Source organism: Anolis sagrei, chromosome X, assembly GCF_037176765.1.
Source record: "Anolis sagrei isolate rAnoSag1 chromosome X, rAnoSag1.mat, whole genome shotgun sequence".
In the NCBI taxonomy this organism is placed as follows: domain Eukaryota; kingdom Metazoa; phylum Chordata; class Lepidosauria; order Squamata; family Dactyloidae; genus Anolis; species Anolis sagrei.
The window spans coordinates 110,370,201-110,391,082 of NC_090034.1; the positions used below are offsets into that span (position 1 = coordinate 110,370,201).

The 20,882-nt window shown below is 45.2% G+C and overlaps 1 protein-coding gene across 1 annotated transcript in view; it reads right to left on the minus strand.

Annotated features, from left to right (window-relative positions):
* Window positions 1–20,882, minus strand: part of LOC132765050 (carcinoembryonic antigen-related cell adhesion molecule 5-like) — an 87,631-nt gene that overhangs the window by 53,210 nt on the left and 13,539 nt on the right. Inside the window, exon 3 of the mRNA XM_067461199.1 lies at window positions 2,192–2,464. Coding sequence (XP_067317300.1) covers window positions 2,192–2,464 — 273 coding nt within the window. The remainder of the gene's footprint in view (window positions 1–2,191; window positions 2,465–20,882) is intronic.

Below are 20,882 nucleotides of genomic sequence, written 5' to 3' on the forward strand. Positions count from 1 at the left end.
CCCACCCTGGTCATCATTCCACAGAGATATAAACCCTTTTTCCTAGTTCCAACAGACCTCACTACCTCTGAGGATGCTTGCCATAGATGCAGGCGAAACGTCAGGAGAGAATGCCTCTAGAACATGGCCATATAGCCCGAAAAAACCTACAACAACCTTATTATTATTATTATTATTATTATTATTATTATTATTATTATTATTATTGTATTGTCGAAGGCTTTCATGGCCATAACCACTGGGTTGTTGTAGGTTTTTTTGGGCTATATGGCCATGCTCTAGAGGCATTCTCTCCTGACATTTCGCCTGCATCTCTGGCAAGCATCCTCAGAGGTTGTGAGGTCTGTTGGAATTAAGAAAAAGGCTTTATATATCTGTGGAATGACCAGGGTGGGACAAAGGACTCTTGTCTGTTGGAGCGAGGTGTGAATGTTTCAAATGCTAATCAAGGTGGTCAGCTGAAACATTCACACCTAGCTCCAACAGACAAGAGTCCTTTGTCCCACCCTGGTCATTCCTCAGATATATAAACCCATTTTCCTACTTCCAAACAGACCTCACAACCTCTGAGGATGCTTGCCATAGATGCAGGCGAAACGTCAGGAGAGAATGCCTCTAGAACATGGCCATATAGCCTGAAAAAACCTACAACAACCTTATTATTATTATTATTATTATTACTATTATAGCAACTGAGCCTATGTTGTTGTTGTTGTTGCTGCTGCTGCTGCTGCTGCTTTAGATTTATATCCCACTCTACTTGCAAATTCTATATTAGCAACTGAGCCTATATGACTATTGTCATATTATTATTATTATTATTATTATTATTATAGCAACTGAGCCTATATTGTTGTTGTTGTTGTTGTTGCTGCTGCTGCTTTAGATCTATATCCCACTCTGCTTGGCAACCTCTATATTAGCAACTGAGTCTATATTACTATCGTCATACTACTACTACTAGGCTTGGGCGATCAAGAAAAAAATTGGTTCTAAACTCGTTTCGTTTCTAGGGTGCGCTAGCGTTTCGAAATTCTGAGGACTTCCGAAATTTAAGATTTCAAAATTTCGAAATTTCGTAAATTACGAATCGATTCGTTAATGGCGGACGCGATTGCGCAATATGCTAAAAAAACCCTCCAAATGGGACACGGGGAAAGCTTCCCTCTCCCTCTGTTGTTGACTATTGGTGTGATAAAACAAACAACAACTATATTATATTATTATTATTATATTATATTGTTGTATATTATATTATAATATTATTATATTACATTATTGTATATTATATTATTATATATTATATTATTATTATAATATTATTATATTATGTTATATATTATTATAATAATATAATATATATAATATATGATATAATAATTTATTATATTACATTATATATATTATATTATTATAATATTTTTAAATTATATTATTGTATATTATATTATTATTATATATATTATATTATATTATAATATACAATTATAATATAATATAATAATAATATAGTAATATAATATATAATATAGTAATATAATATAATATAATATACAATATAATGCACCAGACATACGAAAATAATTACGAAATAATTATGAAAATTGGAAAAAATTGTTTCGATTCTTAATTGCTCCTCACACTACTCCTGCATGGTTCGATATTGGATCGTAAGCTAATTTAAATACGAATCAATAACGAATAACAAAATTAACGAACTGGATCGCCCAAGCCTAACTACTACTACTACTACTACTACTACTATTGCTGCTGCTGCTTTAGATGTATATCCCATGCTACTTGGCAAACCCCAACCCCCCTCTACTCAGAAAACCCTATATTAGCAACTCAGTCTATATTACTATTACTATACGATTAAGCGGCTGAGGGGGGAAAGGAAAGGGCCTAAGGCTGTGAGGAATTGTGGGAGTTGAAGTCCAAAACCCTTGTAGGGCCAAAGTTTGCCCATGCCTGCTCTACACTCAAGATGCACTACTCTTTCTGACAAGACTGGAAGTAAAGCTGGCAGGTCTTTGGGTGCAAGGGAGGAATCTCAGGGTGAGAGAGTTGCCTTTTTTTGTGTGTGCATTCGGGATGGTGTTGCAAGGGGTGGTCTCAACTTTGCAAACAGGAGTTACAAAACAGCAAGGATGAAGGGATGGGCTTGGAGTAGGAGACAAGCCAGACTTACAGTAGACTCTCAGCTCAAAGGGAAGGCTTTCATTGGCGGAGAAGCTGTTGTTCCCAAAGCAAGTGTAGGCGCCGGTGTCCTCCTTGGTTGTGCTGTTGAACGTCAGGACTTGGCTGTTGTTCGTCAGAGAGATGTGCCCGTTGGCGTTGACCAATTTGTTTCCCTTGAGCCAGTAGTAAGAGACATTGAAGCCGAAAGAAGTGCACCGCAAAGTGACCGGATTGGGCTCTATGACGCTGTGTGGGCCCTGGATGGAGACGCCATAGACACCTCCTGCTGCGGACAGAAAACCGGCACGTGTCCTTCCAATGCAACACCTCCACCAGGGACAGGTATGGGACGGAGACAGGTGCGCAGCAACGACAGAGAGGAGTGGGATTCGGAAGCCAACGAGGCCACAAAAGCCCGGTTGGGAAAGACAGCAACAACCATGGAAAATAATGAAGTTGGGGGACAGGAGAGAAGGTCGTAAGCCAAATATACGGTGAGAAAAGGGGCCTAGTGTAAATAAATAGAGCGATGATGATGATGATGACGCCTTGCAAGCAATGTCATGGGTGATTCGGGATGTGCGCCCAGGGAAAATGAGACTCAGCAAGGACATCGTTCCAAAATCAGATATCATCATCACCAGGATAATCATAATAGGATCTCTCCAAGGGTGCATGGAAGCACCCTTCTGTTGGAAGGGCTCTGGGATCCTCAAAGGCCATCCAGTCCAACCCTTTTGGCCATTCAGGAAGACACCACCTGATCCATCTTGACAGGTGGTCATCCAGCCTGTATTGGAACAATCCCATAGAATCCTAGACCTAGAAGGGGCCTCCAAAGGCCATCCAGTCCAACCCCTTTCAGCCATTCAGGAATACACCATCTGATCCACCTTGGCAGATGGTTATCATACCTGTGTTGGGACACTTCCATAGACTCCTTGACCTGTAGGGTACCCACAAAGGCCATCCAGTCTAACCCCTTTCGGCCATTCAGGAAGACATCATCCTATCCATCTTGGCAGATGGTTATCATACCTGTGTTGGGACACTTCCATAGAATCCTTGACCTGTACGGGACCCACAAAGGCCATCCAGTCCAACCCCTTTCGGCCACTCAGAAAGACACCATCCGATCCATCTTGGCAGATGGTCATCATACCTGTGTTGGGACACTTCCATAGAATCCTTGACCTGTAGGGGACCCACAAAGGCCATCCAGTCCAACCCCTTTCGGCCACTCAGAAAGATACCATCCGATCCATCTTGACAGATGGTCATCCAGCCTGTGGCTCTATTCCTGGAGCCTGACAAAGAGGAGACGGAGTGGCCGTTCTCCATGGCTGACCCCATTCCAACCCCATTGTGCTTGGAGGAGCCTCCTTCATGTATTTACCCAGGTGCCTGCACACTCCTGGTTCAAGCTGTTCCTCCCGATGATTTATTGAAAGCGAAGTGCGTCAAACCCATTTTGGAAGGCGTGGGCGCGATTGTCCGAACGCCGCCGTTGCATTCATTGCAAACACAAAGGTGATCCTGCTCCAAGGCATGGACCATGAATGAAAGGGAGCCCGTCAACAACATCTCAGCTCCACTCAAGGGCAGATGCACCTTGCCATTCGTCTCTGGGAAACAATGCACTCTTATCACGCTGGGGAGTTGTCCGCAGCAGCGACATGTGGGGAGGAACATAAAATATGACCCTTGGAAACCTCCTTGACACCCATCCGGGAACATGCCCGTCCTTCTCAATGATTTACCTCTTTCTTGGGAATTATTTTCCAAACTCTTCTGACGGGGCGGAAAGGCTTTGTTATTGGAAAGATGACTTTCCTCCACCCGGGACACAACGGAGGGAAGATCAAACAACGCTTGCAATGTTTGCGGAAAAATAATAATATAGAATGACATTGACTAATCTGGATAGATGGGGTCAGCTTGCAACTAATGACACTTACAACAACTCATTGTCTGGAGTTTTTTCAACAGAGGTTGGATGGCCATCTGTTGGGAGGGCTTTGAAGGTGTCCAGAAAGGAGGTTGACTGGATGGCTCCTTGATACACACACACACACACACACTGTCTTCCAACATCATTGTCTGGAGGTTTTTCAACAGAGGTTGGATGGCCATCTGTTGGGAGGGCTTTGATGGTGTCCAGAAAAGAGGTTGGCTGGATGGCCCCCTGATACACACACACACACACACACACACACACAATGTCTTCCAACATCATTGTCTGGAGGGTTTTCAACAGAGGTTGGATGGCCATCTGTTGGGAGGGCTTTGAAGGTGTCCAGAAAGGAGGTTGGCTGGATGGCCTCCTGACACACACACACACACACGCTCTTCCAACATCATTGTCTGGAGGTTTTTCAACAGGGGCTGGATGGCCATCCATTGGGAGGGCTTTGAAGGTGTCCAGAAAGGAGGTTGACTGGATGGCCCCCTGACACACACAATCTCTTCCAACATCATTGTCTGGAAGTTTTTTCAGCAGAGGCTTTATGGCCATCTGTTGGGAGGGCTTTGAAGGTGTCCAGAAAGGAGGTTGGCTGGATGGCCTCCTGGCACACACACACACAACCTCTTCCAAAGGCCATCCAGTCCAACCTTTTGGCCATTAAGACACCATCCGATCCATCTTGACAGATGGTCATCATACCTGTGTTGGGACACCTCCATAGAATCCTAGATTTGGAGGTTTTTTCAACATAGGCTCTATGGCCATCTGTTGGGAGGGCTTTGAAGGTGTCCAGAAAGGGGGTTGACTGGATGGCCTCCTGACACACACAATCTCTTCCAACATCATTGTCTGGAAGTTTTTTCAGCAGAGGCTTTATGGCCATCTGTTGGGAGGGCTTTGAAGGTGTCCAGAAAGGAGGTTGGCTGGATGGCCTCCTGGCACACACACACACAACCTCTTCCAAAGGCCATCCAGTCCAACCTTTTGGCCATTAAGACACCATCCGATCCATCTTGACAGATGGTCATCATACCTGTGTTGGGACACTTCCATAGAATCCTAGATTTGGAGGTTTTTTCAACAGAGGCTCTATGGCCATCTGTTGGGAGGGCTTTGAAGGTGTCCAGAAAGGGGGCTGACTGGATGGCTTTTGGGGGTCCCTTCCCAATGTAGCATTCTATGGACTCCATTGTCCAGAAGTTGAAGCCTGAACACTCAAGCCACGATGTCCTGTCGCTTTTGTGATATATCTTACTATACAAAAATAAGATGGTAGATGAGGAAATGGGAAGGAAAAGGAAGGAGGAAGGGATGCACCCGAGGGGGGGGGGGAAGGGGAAGTGAGCACCAAACCAACCAGGATGGGGTGGAACCAAATGCTGAAGGAACGCCCCATGGGGTCAGAGCATGACAGGTGACAGGTGGTGAGGATTCTCATGACTGTTATGATCCCCTGGTTGCCTCTCTCCATCAAGGCCCAAAGTGGCTCCCGTGGGTGGAAACATGGGTGGAAACCAAAGCTGACAACCGCCCGAAGCGTGAAAAAGTGGACAGAAGGAATGGTGGGTCCTTAAACCAAAGCCGTTGACCATCCAAAGCGTGACAAAGAGGCAGGAGAAGCGTCCAGCTGGAGCGCATGGCCACCTCGGACCACGGAGAGTGGCCTGGAGCTACTCACCCACCACCTCGATGTCCAGCGTGCGGTTGTCCTTGTTTCCCGACATGACGTTTTCCGCTTCGCAGGTGTAATTCCCACTCTGCTCCAGACCCACGTTCGGGACGATGAAGTTATCTCCATGGCCAACAACCCGGCCATCGTAGATCCAGGTGTATTCCGCCTGCGGATAGCAATCGGCCTCGCAGGAGAGGTTGATGTCCATGTGTTCGTAGTAAACCTCCTTACTTGGGATGATTACGGGAGAGTCGGGTCCGTCTAGAGCAAACACCACAAAGCTCACACGTTGGCCAAAGGGGAGACGGAGCTCCTCTCCGCGTCCCTTTTGGGAAGGTTCCTCCACCGGAAGGAGTTCGGAAAGACAGGTTTCGGAAAGAAGGGAAAGTGACAGACGAGGAGAACTCTGCCGGAAGAGAGGAGATGTCAAGAAGGCACTTGGTCTTCTCTAAGTAACAGGAAAGGTCTGTCCGTGGAAGGCCTTCCTCCTTGGCCGATTTGCACATTGGGAAGGGTGTTTTCTAACTAACGGAACATATATTTGTAATGTGGTTACAAAATGTGTTTTCAAAGTGAGCACAATTACAAAAATATATAAACCTGGAAAAGAATGCAGATCAGATCTGCTTTGCTGGAAGACACCACAGCACATCTATCTATCTATCTATCTATCTATCTATCTATCTAGTATCTATCACTGTCATCCTCCCTCCCTCCCTTTTATCTATTTATTCATCCATTCACCACAGTCATCCATCCATCGTCCTATCTATCAATCCATCTCTTTATCCACCCACCCATCCATCCTTCTATCTATCCACCTATCTCATTATCCATCCATCTCTCTATCCATGTTTCTACCTATCCACCTATCTCTTTATCCATCCATCCATCTCTCTATACATCCATCCATCTGTCATCCATCCATCCATCCATCCATCTATCCATCTATCCATCTATCCTATCTATCCACCCATCTCTTTATCCATTCATCTCTCTATCCATCCACTTGTCACCCATCCATCCTTCTATCTATCCACCTATCTCTTCATCCATCTAACCATTCATCCATTCATCCATCATCTATTCAGCCATACATCAATCTACCCTTCTATCTATCTGTCTGTCTGTCTGTCTGTCCATCCATCCTTTTATCTATTCACCCATCTCTTCATCCATCTCTTTTTTCTATCCATCTCTCCATCCATCCATCCATTCATCCACCCACCCATCCATCCATCTATCCTTCTATGTATCTATTCTTCTATCTATCCACCCATCTCTTTATCCATTCATCTCTCTATCCATCCATTTGTCATCCATCCATCCATCTATCCATCCTTCCTTCTATCTATCCACCTATCTCTTCATCCATCTAACCATTCATCCATTCATCCATCATCTATTCAGCCATATATCAATCTACCCTTCTATCTATCTATCTGTCTGTCTGTCTGTCCATCCATCCTTTTATCTATTCACCCATCTCTTCATCCATCTCTTTTTTCTATCCATCTCTCCATCCATCCATCCATCCATCCATCCATCCATCCACCCACCCATCCATCCATCTATCCTTTTATGTATCTATCTATTCTTCTATCTATCCACCCATCTCTTTATCCATCCATCCATCCATCTATCCATCCATCCTTTTATCTATTCACCCATCTCTTGATCCATCCATCCATCCTTCTATGTATCTATCCTTCTATCTATCCACCCATCTCTTTATCCATTCACCTCTCTATCCATCCGTCCATCCACCCATCTCTTGATCCATCCATCTCTCCATTTGTCAGTTATCCACCCATCATCTATCTACTCATTCATTTTTCTATCTCTACCTCTTCTGTGACTAATCTTAGCTGCAAGTTGCTCTCTTTCACCCCTCATGGCCAAAATGAACTGATATTTGGTGGAGGTTTTTAATCTATTGACTGTGTTTCTATATTGAGATGTCAATCACATTTATGTAGGGTCTTATGATTCATATAGATAGGATTATGTCTATGCTGTTGCTTTTTTTAATTGTATGTTATATTCTTGCTTGTTTACATGTTGAGCACCGCTTTGAGTCCTGAACCGGGAGAAAAGAAGGATATAAATAAATAGATAGATAAAGAATGCTTTGCTTTCTCTTTTCCTTCACGATGCCTTGGTTTTCAATCAGTTTATGGATGTGTTCAGATAGATGGCTCCAAAGAGCATCTGTCCAAAAGGTCAGGGTCAAATATCTATCCATCCATCCATCTATGTATGTATCTATCTCCATCCAAATATTTTCCCTTTCCATTCCATCAATGAAGCATCATGGCTTCATAAAGCAAAACTTCCTTTGGAAGAAGTATTGCTTTAGCTCTGGAAGAACCAGAAATGCTTGGGTCGCTTTGATACTGCACCGTTATCTCACTTTGGTCCCACTTTAATTGCCATGGCAACCAACTAAGTTGCCAGATCTCCCTGCCAGGCTGCAAGTCCCCACTTTCCATGGATCAGGCTCCTTCCCAGTCATCTTGGGCAAAAGCAAAGCGCTGCACTCTTCCCTTCCCTAGCATTCTTGTTCCATCTCATTCATCACTTTGGCCACCTTGGCCACACTTGCCTTGGTTTTCATTTGCAAACTATTGGGGGGCATGGGGACCCCAGTCTTCACCCCAGTTTGGGTGGAGGAGGTGGGAATGGAGCAACAGGGAGGCCACAGAAACAGCCCCGGGTTTTTGCTCCCGCCGCGTGACTTTGCCACGGAGGAGATTTATTGCTGAGGCCTCTCCTCCACCTGCCAGGAGGCAATTCGATTGTGCAAACAAGGAAGGACAACCAGAAACCGTTGGCTGGTGCCATTTCCAGGCAGCGCTGCCAAGGCAAGCTTTAGCCAAGGCCATAAAGAAGGAGCCATGCGGGCAGGTGGGAAAACTATACATAATAAGGAAGGCTCAAGCTCTGCTTTGGGTTCGCTTTGGGAGAAGGGAAGTGGCTCTGGAGTCGCACCGCCAGGGACCTGAGCAAAGGGTCAGTTTGCTTTCCAGTAGATTTGGTCACTCCAATATATCTCACCCCAATGAATCCTAGAGTTGGAAGAGACCTCCTGGGCCATCCTCCAGTCCAACCCCATTCTGCCAAGAAGCAGGAATGTTGCATTCAAAGCACCCCTGACAGATGTCCATCCAGCCTCTGTTTCAAAGCTTCCAAAGAAGGAGCCTCCACCACACTCCGGGGCAGAGAGTTCCACTGCTGAACGGCTCTCTTTACAGTCAGGAAGTTCTTCCTCATGTTCAGATGGAATCTCCTCTCTTGGAGTTTGAAGCCATTGTTCCATTGCGTCCTAGTCTCTCTCCAAGGAAGCAGAAAACAAGCTTGCTCCCTCCTCCCCCCTGTGGCTTCCTCTCACATATTTATACATGGCTCTCATCATATCTCCTCTCAGCCTTCTCTTCTTCAGGCTAAACATGCCCAGCTCCTTAAGCCGCTCCTCATAGGGCTTGTTCTCCAGACCCTTGATCATTTTAGTCGCTCTCCTCTGGACACATTCCAGCTTAGAGTCAATATCTTTCTTGAATTGTGATGCCCAGAATTGGACACAATATTCCAGGTGTGGTCTAACCAAGGCGGAATAGAGCATGGGGAGCATTACTTCCCTGGATCTAGACACTAGGCTCCTCTTGTTGCAGGCCAAAATCCCATTGGCTTTTTTTCAATAGATTTGGTTGCTCCAATATATCTCACCCCAATGATATCTTACTCATCCAATATTTCACTTCTCTGATATTTGGCCTCTCCAATTTCTTCCTTATTTGCTATTTGGCCTCTTTGATGCCTCTGATATTGGGTCTCCCCAATGCCATGCCAGTCCCATAAATTGGCCTCTCTTATCTCTTTCCTCTCCAATATCTTGCCTATCCAACACTTGGCCTCTCCAATATCTTGCCTCTTTATTATTTGGCCTCTCCAATAGCTCCAATATTTGGCCTCTCCAATGTCTTGACGATTCAACATATTTGGTTTCTTCAGTACCTTGCCTTTCTAACGTTAGGCCTCTCCAATATTTCCAATATCTTGCCTCTTTATTATTTGGCCTCTCCAGAATATGGCCTTTCCAAGTGATATTTGGTCTCTGATATTTGGCCTCTCCAGTATCTTGCTTATTTGATATTTGGCCTATCAATATCTCATCACTCCGATATATTTGCCCTCTCTGATACTATGCCTGTCCAATATTTGGCATCTCTGGGATTTGGCCTCTCCAATGTCTTGCCTATCCAACATTTTTGCCTCTCCAGTATCTTGCCTTTCCAATGTTTGGCCTCTCCAATATTTTGCCACTTTGATACCTCTGATATTTGGCCCGTTCCATGCCTTGCCTCTCCAATATACTTGGCCTTTAATATCTTGCCTTTCCAATATTTTTGCTCTCCAATATCTTGCTGATCCAATATATTTGGCCCCTTGCCTCTCTGATATTTGGCCTACCCAGTATATAGCCTGTCCAGTATCTCTAATATTTGGTCTCTCTGATATTTGGCCTCTTCAATGCCTTGCCTCTCCGATATATTGCCGTTCTGATATTTAGCCTTTCCGGTCTCGTGCTTATTTGATATTTGATATTTGGCCTCTCCAATGCCTTGCCTCTCCAATATACTTGGCCTCCAATATCTTGCCTCTTTATTATTGGGCCTCTCCAGTATATGGCCTTGCCCTCTCCAATATCTCTGATCTTTGGCCTCTCCAATATCTTGCTTATTTGATACTTGACCTATTGGTTATCTCCTCAGGCTGGTATATTTGCCCCCTCGGATACCACACCTGTCCAATATTTGGCATCTCTGGTATTTGGCCCCTCCAATGTCTTGCCTATTCAACATATTTGGTCTCTTCCGTATCTTGCCTTTCTAATGTTTGGCCTCTCCAATATTTCCAATATTATTTGGTTTTTCTGATCTTTGGACTCTCCAATATCTTGCTTATTTGATACTTGTCCCCACAGTTATCTTGCCACCCCAATATATTTGGCCTCTCTGATACCATGCCTGCCCAACATTCGGTCTCTCTGATATCTTTCCTCTCCAATATCTTGCCTTTCTAATATTTGGCCTCTCTGATATTTGGCCTCTCCAATGTCTTGACTATTCAACATTTTTGCCTCTCCGGCATCTTGCCTTTCCAATGTTTGGTCTCTCAGATATTTGGTGTCTCCAATAACTTGCTGTTTTGATATATTTGGCCTCTTTGATACCTCTGATATTTGGCCCGTTCCATGCCTTGCCTCTCCAATATACTTGGCCTCCAGTATCTTGCCTTTCCAATATTTTTGCTCTCCAATATCTTGCCGATCCAATATATTTGCCCTCTTCAATATCGTGCCTCTCCGATATTTGGTCTACCCAGTATATAGCCTCTCCAATATTTGGTCTCTCTGATATTTGGCCTCTCCAATGCCTTGCCTCTCCAATATTTGGCCTCTCCAAGATCTGGCCACTTTGATATAGTTGGCCTCTTTGATCTCTCTGATATTTGGCCCCTCCAATGCCTTGCCTCTCTAATATTTGGCCTTTCCAAGATTTGGCCTCTCCAAGATTTCGCCTATCTAATACATCTGGCCCCTTCAATTTCTTGTTTATCTGATATTTGACCTATCGAGTAAATAGCTTCTTCAATATCTCTGTTATTTGGCCTCTCCAATATCTTGCCTCTCCGGTATCTGTTCCCTCTGATATATTGCCTTTCTGATATTTAGCCTTTCCAGTATCGTGCTTATTTGATATTTCGCCCCTCCAATATACTTGGCCTCCAATATCTTGCCTCTCCAATATTTGGCCTCTCCAATATCTTGCATATCTGATATTTGGCCTATCCAACATATATAGCCTTTCCAATATCTCAGACATCTGGCCTCTCCAATACTTGGGCTTTCTCATATCTTGCTTATAAGATATTTGGCCTTTCCAATATCTCTGGAATATATAGTCTCTCCAATATTTGGCTTCTCCAATTTGGATATATTGCCCTTCCTGGTATCTGGCCTTTCCGGTATCTGTCTGACTTGCTATTTGGCCTCTCCAACGCCTTGCCACTCCGCTAGTATCTGATATTTGGCCTCTCCGATATCACGCAATTGGGGTTTGCAAAGGCAGTGACCGACTTCCTTTGGATTGATCCCTTCCTTTGAATTATTCAGAGCCCCTCCTTCAAGAGGAAGACCTCCCCGGAGGGCGGCTGCTCACGTGGGGAAAAGAGAACGCCAGAGCAAAAGGCACTGGAGAGAAGAAATGCAGGGGACATTTGGTGGCAGGCTGGACAAAGGGGAATTCCATTAGAGAATTTTGTCTTCATGGGGTTTTTTTCTGTACTGAATTTTCCAGAAGTTGGGAAGCTGTGGAAAATTCTCCAGTAGAAATTGCCCTATATAGTATTATTGTTTGTTATTATTATTACTAGCTGTGCCCACCATGCGTTGTGGCCAATATTCTCCCTCCCTCTTTCTTTCTCTCCTTTCCTTCCTTCCCTCCCTTTTTTTTCCTTCTCTCTTCCTTCCTTCTCTATCTCTTTCCTTCCTTCCTTCCTTCCCTTTTTCCTTCTATCCTTCCTTCCCTCTTTCTCTCCTTCTTTCTCTCCTTCCTTCCTTCCTTCCTTTTCTTTCTACTTTCTTCTTTCTCTACCTCTTTCCTTCCTTCCTTCCTTCTCTTTTTCCTTCTATCCTCCCTCTCTCTTTCTCTCCTTCTTTCCCTCCTTCCTTCCCCCCCCCTTTCCTCCCTCCCTTTTCTTTTCTTTCTACTTTCTTCCTTCTCTATCTTTCCTTCCTTCCTTCTTTTTCCTTCTATCCTTCCCTCCTTCTTTCTCTACTTCCTTCCTTCTCTACCTCTTTCCTTCCTTCTTTTTCCTTCTATCCTTCCCTCCCTCTTTCTCTCCTTCTTTGCCTCCTTCCTTCACTCCCCCTTTCCTTCCTTCCTTCCTTCCTTCCTTCCTTCCTTCCTTCCTTCTCTATCTCTTTCCGCCCTTCCTTTGCTCTTTGCTTCCATGCTTCCTTCTCTCTTTCCTTCCCAGAGAATGCTTCTGGAACATGGCCAGACAGCCCAGAAAACTCACAACAACCCAGTGATTCCAGCCATGAAAGCCTTCAAAAATAGATTATAGGTCCCTCTCTTTCGTAATAGTCCAGATATCTCCCTCTACTTCGAAAATTCTTACTAGAGGCCACAGCAACGCGTGGCAGGGCACAGCTAGTTTATTCTATTTATTCAGAGAGATGGTGGTGGGATGTCAATAAAGGTTCCTATTCCTATGACTGTGTCTTCTTCCCCTCTAAATGGGCAAAAGCTGCTTCCCGTGTTTGCAAAGGCAGAACGCCACGCCACGCAATCCATTTCCTCGCACTGTGTTCTGAAAGCAGAAAAGAGGAGGGTTTGTTCCAGTCTGCAAGGGTCAACTCTAAATAAAGCCAAACTCAAAACAAACCCCGTGTGTGTGCATGTGTGTGTGTGTGTGTTTCCGTGTTCTTCTTTGGCAGGGGGAAGGCTTCTGCAGGCAGCCGTGTGCGTTCCCAGAAGGCAAGCCAGGCCAGGTTGCGTTCTGCAGAGTAATGCCAGAAGGCCGAGAGATTTTTCCCCGGACGTGCGCACGCCACACCCGGCCAAATTGAATTTGCCGTTTGGATAATGGAGAGCCGTCATGGCCGCCTGGGCACCGCGGACTCGTTTTTCCAGCTCTTGTCGAGGGAGAATTAAAGTAATTATATGGACAAAAAAACAATAATAACCAGATAGCAGGAAGGCCGTTCGTTATACGGTCACAATGAGGCCTTTGATGTCCAGCTTATTGTGAGCCTTCGAGACAAAAGGCACTCTATGTCTCTCCAGCGGCTTCCGGTTCTGGTTAAGGGTTTCGTGGCAAATCTCCCGCTTTTCTGTGTTTCACTGCACGACAAATGCAGTTCGGCACCACTTTAAATGCCACAGCTCGATACGATGGGAGTTGTAGTTTCACAAGGTCTTCAGCCTTCACTGCAAAAGAGTGCAAACTACAACTCCCAGGCATTCCATGGGAGTTGTAGTTTCGCAAGGTCTCCAAGCCTTCACTGCCAAAGAGTGCAAACTACAACTCCCAGGCATTCCATAGCATTGAGCCATGGCAGCCAAAGGTGCCAAACTGGACTAATTCTACAGTGTAGATGCACCCTTTGGCAGCAAAGGCTGAAGACATCGGGAAACTACAACTCCCAGGCATTCCATAGCAATGACTAGGGCAATGAAAGTGGTGTCAAACTGCATCCATTCTACAGTGTAAAGACACCCAAAAAAGGCTATAAATCTTGAGAAACTACAGCTCCCAGCACTGGGCAGCATGGAGTCATTACAGTTAAAGTGATGTCAAACTGGATTAATTCTATAGTGTAGATGCACCCAAAGGTGGCTACGTAACTTGGGAAACTACAACTCCCAGGACTGGACAGCATTGAGTCATGATGGTTAAAGTGGTGTCAAACTGGATTAATTTTACAGTGTGGATGCACCCTTCAGCAGAGAAGGTTGAAGACCTTGGGATACTACAGCTCCCAGGACTTCTATAGCATTGAGCGAGGACAGTGAAAGTGGTGTCAACCTGCATTCATTCTACAGTATCAGTCCACCTAAAGAAGGCTATGGACCTTGGGAAACCACAACTCTCAGGACTGGACAGCATTGAGTTATGGCACTCAAAGTGATATCAAACTGGGTTAACTCAACAGTGTAGATGCATCCTTTAACAGAGAAAGCTGAAGCCCTTTGAAAACTACAGCTCCAAGAATTTCTATAGCATTGAGCCAGGGCACCGTAGAGATACCCAAAGAAGGCTATTGACCTTGGGAAACTACAACTCCCAGGGCTGCACAGAATTGAGCCATGGTGGTTAAAGCGATGTCAAACTGGATGAACTCAGCAGTGCAGATGCATCCTTCAACAGAGAAGGCTGAAGACCTTGGGATACTACAGCTCCCAGGATTTCCACAGCTGCGTCAAAGGGCATTCATTCTATGTCGTCAATGCACCCAAAGGTGGCTTATGGACTTTGGGGAAACTACAACTCCCAGGACTGGACAGCATTGAGTCATGGCAAATTGAATTAAAATTGCACCTTAAAACGGAATGGCGAAATACGAAATAATTGGTGTTTTCCCCTGTTTTTCCTTATTTCTCGTGGAAACGCTTTGGCCTCCCTCCAGTCCAGGGGAGGAGACTCGGGCCTTCCCTTTGGCCTTCGGACGGTCTCTCTTCCCTCTGGCTCAAGCGGTTGCCCTTCGGCCCCTCGGAGCAGCAACACAGGGCGGCCGGCAACCTATGCGCCTGACGCCAGCGCATGAAAGCGGCCTCCGAGTTAATGAGAAACAAAAGAGGAAGAGGAAAAACAGAACTCGCTCGCTCGAGTTGAAAGAGGGGGAAATCCTGCCCCTTGAATGCACCTGGCCTTTGGCACCTTCTGTTCCATGCACCTTCCACACCACACAATTCATTTGGGAAGACCTGGAGCTCATTCACATTGCATCACAGGTGCATCTACACTGCAGAATTAATGCAGCTTGGCACCACTTTAGCTCAATGCACTGGAGTCTTGGGAGCTGTAGATTATTATTGTTGTTTATGCCTCGCTTTTCTGTCCATAAAGAGACTCAAAACAGGTCGTTCTGGCAAGATGTTTGGGGTGCATCTACATGGTTGAATTAATACACATTCTGCACAAATTAAATTCCTCTGGGATCCTGGGAGTTGTAGTTTGAGACGATCTTGAGTCTTCTCTGCAAAAGTGTGCACCTACCTTATAGAATTAATCCAGTTTTGCATTGTAGTCTTTAAGCCCGGGTTGGAGTGGGTTTCCAACCAATTGTGTGTAGCCTGTTGTCGACCTTTGCAACCCAAAAGACAGTTGCATCTGTCAAGTAGGAAAATAAGGTACCACCTTAAAAAGTGTGGGGAGGCTAAATTAACTGATTTATGAGGCCATAAAGAAGACTCCAGCAAAGCATTCCAGCGGGGAAGCATGCGGGGAATGCGGAAGCGCTTCATCGGTGTCGCTGGTGGACGATGAAAGCGACATCTCCTCTGGCGGCCAGAAAAAAAGTTAAAAATAGCCTCTGTGTATGTCTGTCTATGTTTGTATGTCAAAAATTGGCATTGAATGTTTGCCATATATGTGTACGCTGTGATCTGCCCTGAGTCCCCTGCGGGGTGAGGAGAAGGGCCAAATAGAAAAGCTGTAAACAAATAAATAAAATAAATAAATTGTATTGTAGCCTTTAAACCATTGCTGCCAAAAAAAAAGTGTTAAGGCCTCACCGAACTACAACTCCCATAGAGAGAGATGGATGGATGGATGAATCAATAGGTAGATAGAGGGATGGATGGATGGACAGACAGACAGATGGATGGAAGGAGGGAGGGAGAGAGAAAGAGAGAGAGAGATGGATCGATGGGTGCATGAATCAATAGGTAGATAGAGGATTGGATGGATGGATGGATGGATGGATGGATGGATGGATAGATAGATAGAGGGATGGATGGACAGACAGACAGATAGAGGGATGGATGGAGGGAGGGATAGATAGATAGAGTGATGGATGGATGGACGGACGGATGAATGGATAGTTAGGGATGGAGGGAGGGAGGGAGGGAGGGAAGGAGAGATAGATAGATAGATAGAGGGATGGATAGATAGATAGATAGATAGATAGATAGATAGATAGAGGGATGGATGGATGGATGGATGGATAGATGAATGGACAGACAGATAGAGGGGTGGAGGGAGAAAGGGAAGGAGAGGGAGAGGGAGATAGAGGGATGGATGGATGGATGGACAGATAGACAGATAGAGGGATGGAGTGAGTGAGGGATCAATCAATCTATAGATAGATAGATAGATAGATAGATAGAGGGATGGGTGAATGGATAGATGTAGATAGATAGATAGATAGATAGATAGAGGGATGGGTGAATGGATGGGTAGATGGATGGATGGATAGATGTAGATAGATAGATAGATAGATAGATAGATAGATGGATGGAGGGAGGGAGGGATGGCTCGAGGGATGGATGGATGGATGGAGAGAGAGAGAGAGAGAGAGAGAGAGAGCTAACAGAGATAGATAGATAGATAGATAGATAGATAGATAGATAGATAGATAGATAGATAGATGGATAGATGGAGGGAGGGAGGGAGGGATGGCTCGAGGGATGGATGGATGGATGGATGGAGAGAGAGAGAGAGAGAGAGAGAGCTAACAGAGATAGAGAGATAGAGAGATAGAGAGATAGATAGAGAGGGCCTTGGCCTTTGTAAGCTGCATTGTCTCTACAGTGTAGAGACACACCCTTATGCATCTATTCTCCACCTAAGCAAAAACAGGAAGTTACTTCTTTCCTCTTCCATAATTGTAACTTGAAAAATGAAAAAATAAACTCACTCCTAACTATTTACGTGCACTTGAGTCCTTGCATGCGGCAATTGTGGGAAATGCTAACCAAAGCCTAAGCTATATTACGTTGTTGTCACTGCAAATTCAGAAATAACATGGCCACACAGCCTGGCCACACAGCCTCTTGGTCGACCCAAGGATGCTGCAATTACTGGGAAAACATTCCCAAAGGCCTAAGCTGCATCATATAATTATGGCCGCTTGAAAAATAACTTCACTGGGAAGTTAGTTAACTTACTGGAAGACTTAGCAAAGACATGACATAGGTATTACTAGATGTCCCCTGCCACATGTTGCTGTGGCCCAGTCTGTGTATATGTGTTTTCTGTGTGTATATATGTGTGTATACATGTGTGTTTGCATGTGTGTATGTGGTTTTGTGCATGCCTAGTAATGTATTTTTTTTTGGGGGGGTGGCTTTTAACATCTCTTCTGCTGTGTTTTTCAATGTTTTTATGAGTGATGGTCACTCGTTGACCTGAGTTACCTGGGGGCTGAGAAGAGTGGTATACAAATAAAGCAAATAAATAAACAAACAGGTGTCTTGTGTCCAAATTTGGTGTCAATTTGTCCAGTGGTTTTTGAGTTATGTTGATCCCACAAACAAACATTACATCTCTATTTATATAGAATAGCTATACCTGCTACGTGTTGCTGTGGCCAACCTTGCATCCCTCTTTCTTTCTTTCTCTCCTTCCTTCCCTCCCTCTTTCCTTCCTTCCTTCCTTCCCCCTTTTTCTTTCTCTTCTTTTTTCCTTCTCTACCTTTCCCTCCTTCTTTGCCTCCCTCCCTCCCTCTCTCCTTCCTTCTCTGCCCTTTCTTTCTCTCCTTCCCTTCTTTCCCTCTTCTCTCCCTCCTTCTTTACCCTTTCTTTCCTTCTTCCTCTCCTTCTTTCCCCTCTTTCCTCCCTTCTCTACCCTTCTTTCCTTCTTCCCCCTTTCTCTTTCCTTCCTTCTCTACCCTTCTTTCTCTCATTCCCTCCTTCTTTCCCTCTTTCTCTCCCTCCTTCATTCCTTCCTCCCTTCTCTACCCTTCTTTCTCTCCTTCCCTCCTTCCCCCCTCTCTCCTTCCGTCCTTCTCTACCCTTTCTTTCCTTCTTTCTTTCCTTCCCTCCTTCTTTCCCCTTTCTCTTTCCTTCCTTCTCTACCCTTCTTTCTCTCCTTCCTCCTTCTTTCCCTCTTTCTCTCCCTCCTTCTCTCCTTCCTTCCTTCCTTCCTTCCTTCTCTACCCTTCTTTCTCTCCTTCCTCCTTCTTTCCCTCTTTCTCTCCCTCCTTCTCTCCTTCCTCCCTTCTCTACCCTTCTTTCTCTCCTTCCCTCCTTCCCCTCCCTCTCTCCTTCCCTCCTTATCTACTCTTTCTTTCCTTCTTTCTCTCCTTCCCTTCTTCTTTCTCTCTTTCTCTTCCTTCATTCTCTGCCCTTCTTTCCTTCCTTCCTTCTCTCCCTCCTTCTCTCCTTCTTTCCTTCCCCCTTTCTGTGTATGTGTTTTGTGTGTGTATATGTGTGTATATATGTGTGTATGTGGTTTTGTGCATGTGTTGTACTGTATTTTGCACATGCGTTGTACTGTATTTGTTAAAAATGTTTTGGCTTTTTAAGTCCCTTCTGCTGTGTTTTTCAGTGATTTTATGAGTGATGGTCACTCGTTGGCCTGATTGCTGTCTCGTGTCCAAATTTTGTGTCAATTCACCCAGTGGTTTTTGAGTTGTGTTAATCCCACAAACGAACATAACATTGTTATTTCTATAGATCATTTCCACTTGAAAGGTAACTTCACTTATAACTTTGTAGTTCATTTCAACACTTGCTATTGCAACTGTTGGGAGCACGAACAAAAGGCATACGCTACATTGTGTGACGATTGCAACTTGAAAGATAACTTTTGAGGATGCTACAATTGCTGGAAGCGGGAACCAAGGGATTGCTCCCTTATGGTATCACTAGCTGTACCCGCCAGGCGTTGCTGTGGCCAACCTTCCCTCCCTCTTTCTCTCCTTCCTTCCTTCCTTCCTTCCTTCCTTCCTTCCCTTTCATTCATTCTCTCCTTCCTTCCTTCCTTCCTTCCTTCCTTCCTTCCTTCCTTCCTTCTCTTTCTCTTCCCTTCCTTCCTCCCTTTTCTTTTCCTCCCTCTCTCTCTCCTTCTCTCTCCCTCTCCTTCCTTCCTTCCTTCCTTCCCTTTCATTCATTCTCTCCTTCCTTCCTTCCTTCCTTCTTTCCTTCCTTCTTTCCTTCTCTTTCTCATCCCTTCCTTCCCCCCTTTTCTTTCTCTCCCTCTCTCTCTCCTTCTCTCTCTCTCTCCTTCCTTCCTTCCTTCCTTCCTTTCCTTCTCTCCTTCCTTCCCTCCTTTTCTTTCCCTTCCTCTTTCTCCCCTTTCTTCCTTCTCTATTCTTGGACTGCAACTCCCAGCAGACCTCCTGATCAATCTACCTACCTACCTACCTATCTCTATCTAAACTATTAATCTGGAGGGATTCTGGGAGTTGCAGTCCAGGAATAGGAAACTGGAAATACGGAGGGACATTATGATTCATAACAGTAACAAAATTACAGTTACAAAGTAGCAATGAAAGTAATTTTATGGTTGGGGGTCACCACAACATGAGGAACTGTATTAAGGGGTTGCGGCATTAGGAAGGTTGAGAAACAGTGCCCTAAATGGTTCCGGCCCAGCTGACCTGTCTGAACGGATCTCCCCCTATGAACTATCTTGGAGATTAAGATCATCTGGGGAGGCCCTGCTCTCAGTCCCATCTTCTCTGCAAGTGCAACTGGTGGGTACGAAGGACAGGGCCTTCTCAGTGGTGGCCCCTCAGCTGTGGAACTCCCTCCCCAGTGATATTGTATCAGCCCTCCCTCAGGACAGTCAGAATGGGAAAGCAAAACATGAAAATGTCAAGGAGAGGCCTTTCCAGACAACATCCCAACTTCGGAGCTGATTCAGGTCGAGATCACCAAAAGATTGCCAAGAGATTGGATGGAAAATACGCTTCCAAAGAAACCAAAGCACCTGGAACGAGGTGCAGGCGGGACAGGATAAAGCAGGACAGTATGAATGGGAAAGGAAAACATGAAGATGACACTGAGGGACCTTTTAAGACAACGTTCCAGCTTTGGAGCTGATTCAGGTCGAGATCACCAAAGGATTGCCAAGAGATTGGATGGAAAATGGACTTCTGAAGGAACCAAAGCACCTGGAACGAGGTGCAGGCGGGACAGGAGGGGTCAAGACAGGAAAGCGTTCCCTCTTTGACGATGGCAAAGACGAATCTTCTAATTAGCCAGCTTTGGGTTAATATTGGTCACCAAAAGGAACGGTGAGATGCCCAAAAGACTGAATGGACAATACATTCATAAGGAGCGGAAGCACCCGGAAAGCGGTGCCGATGGGGCAGGATCAAACAGGACAGGAAGAATGGGAAAATGAAGCGGAACCTTTGAATCCGAAACCCCAAGTTTTGGGACCGACAGAGCTGAAGATGGCCACAAGACTGGCCAAAAGTCTGGATGGGGGATACGCCCCATAAAGAAACTGAAGCACCCGGAAGCGGTGCAGACGGGACAGACCGAGACAGGAGAGCCAAGAGTCCAGGGCCGGACAGACCGGACGGACGGACGGCATCCGGAT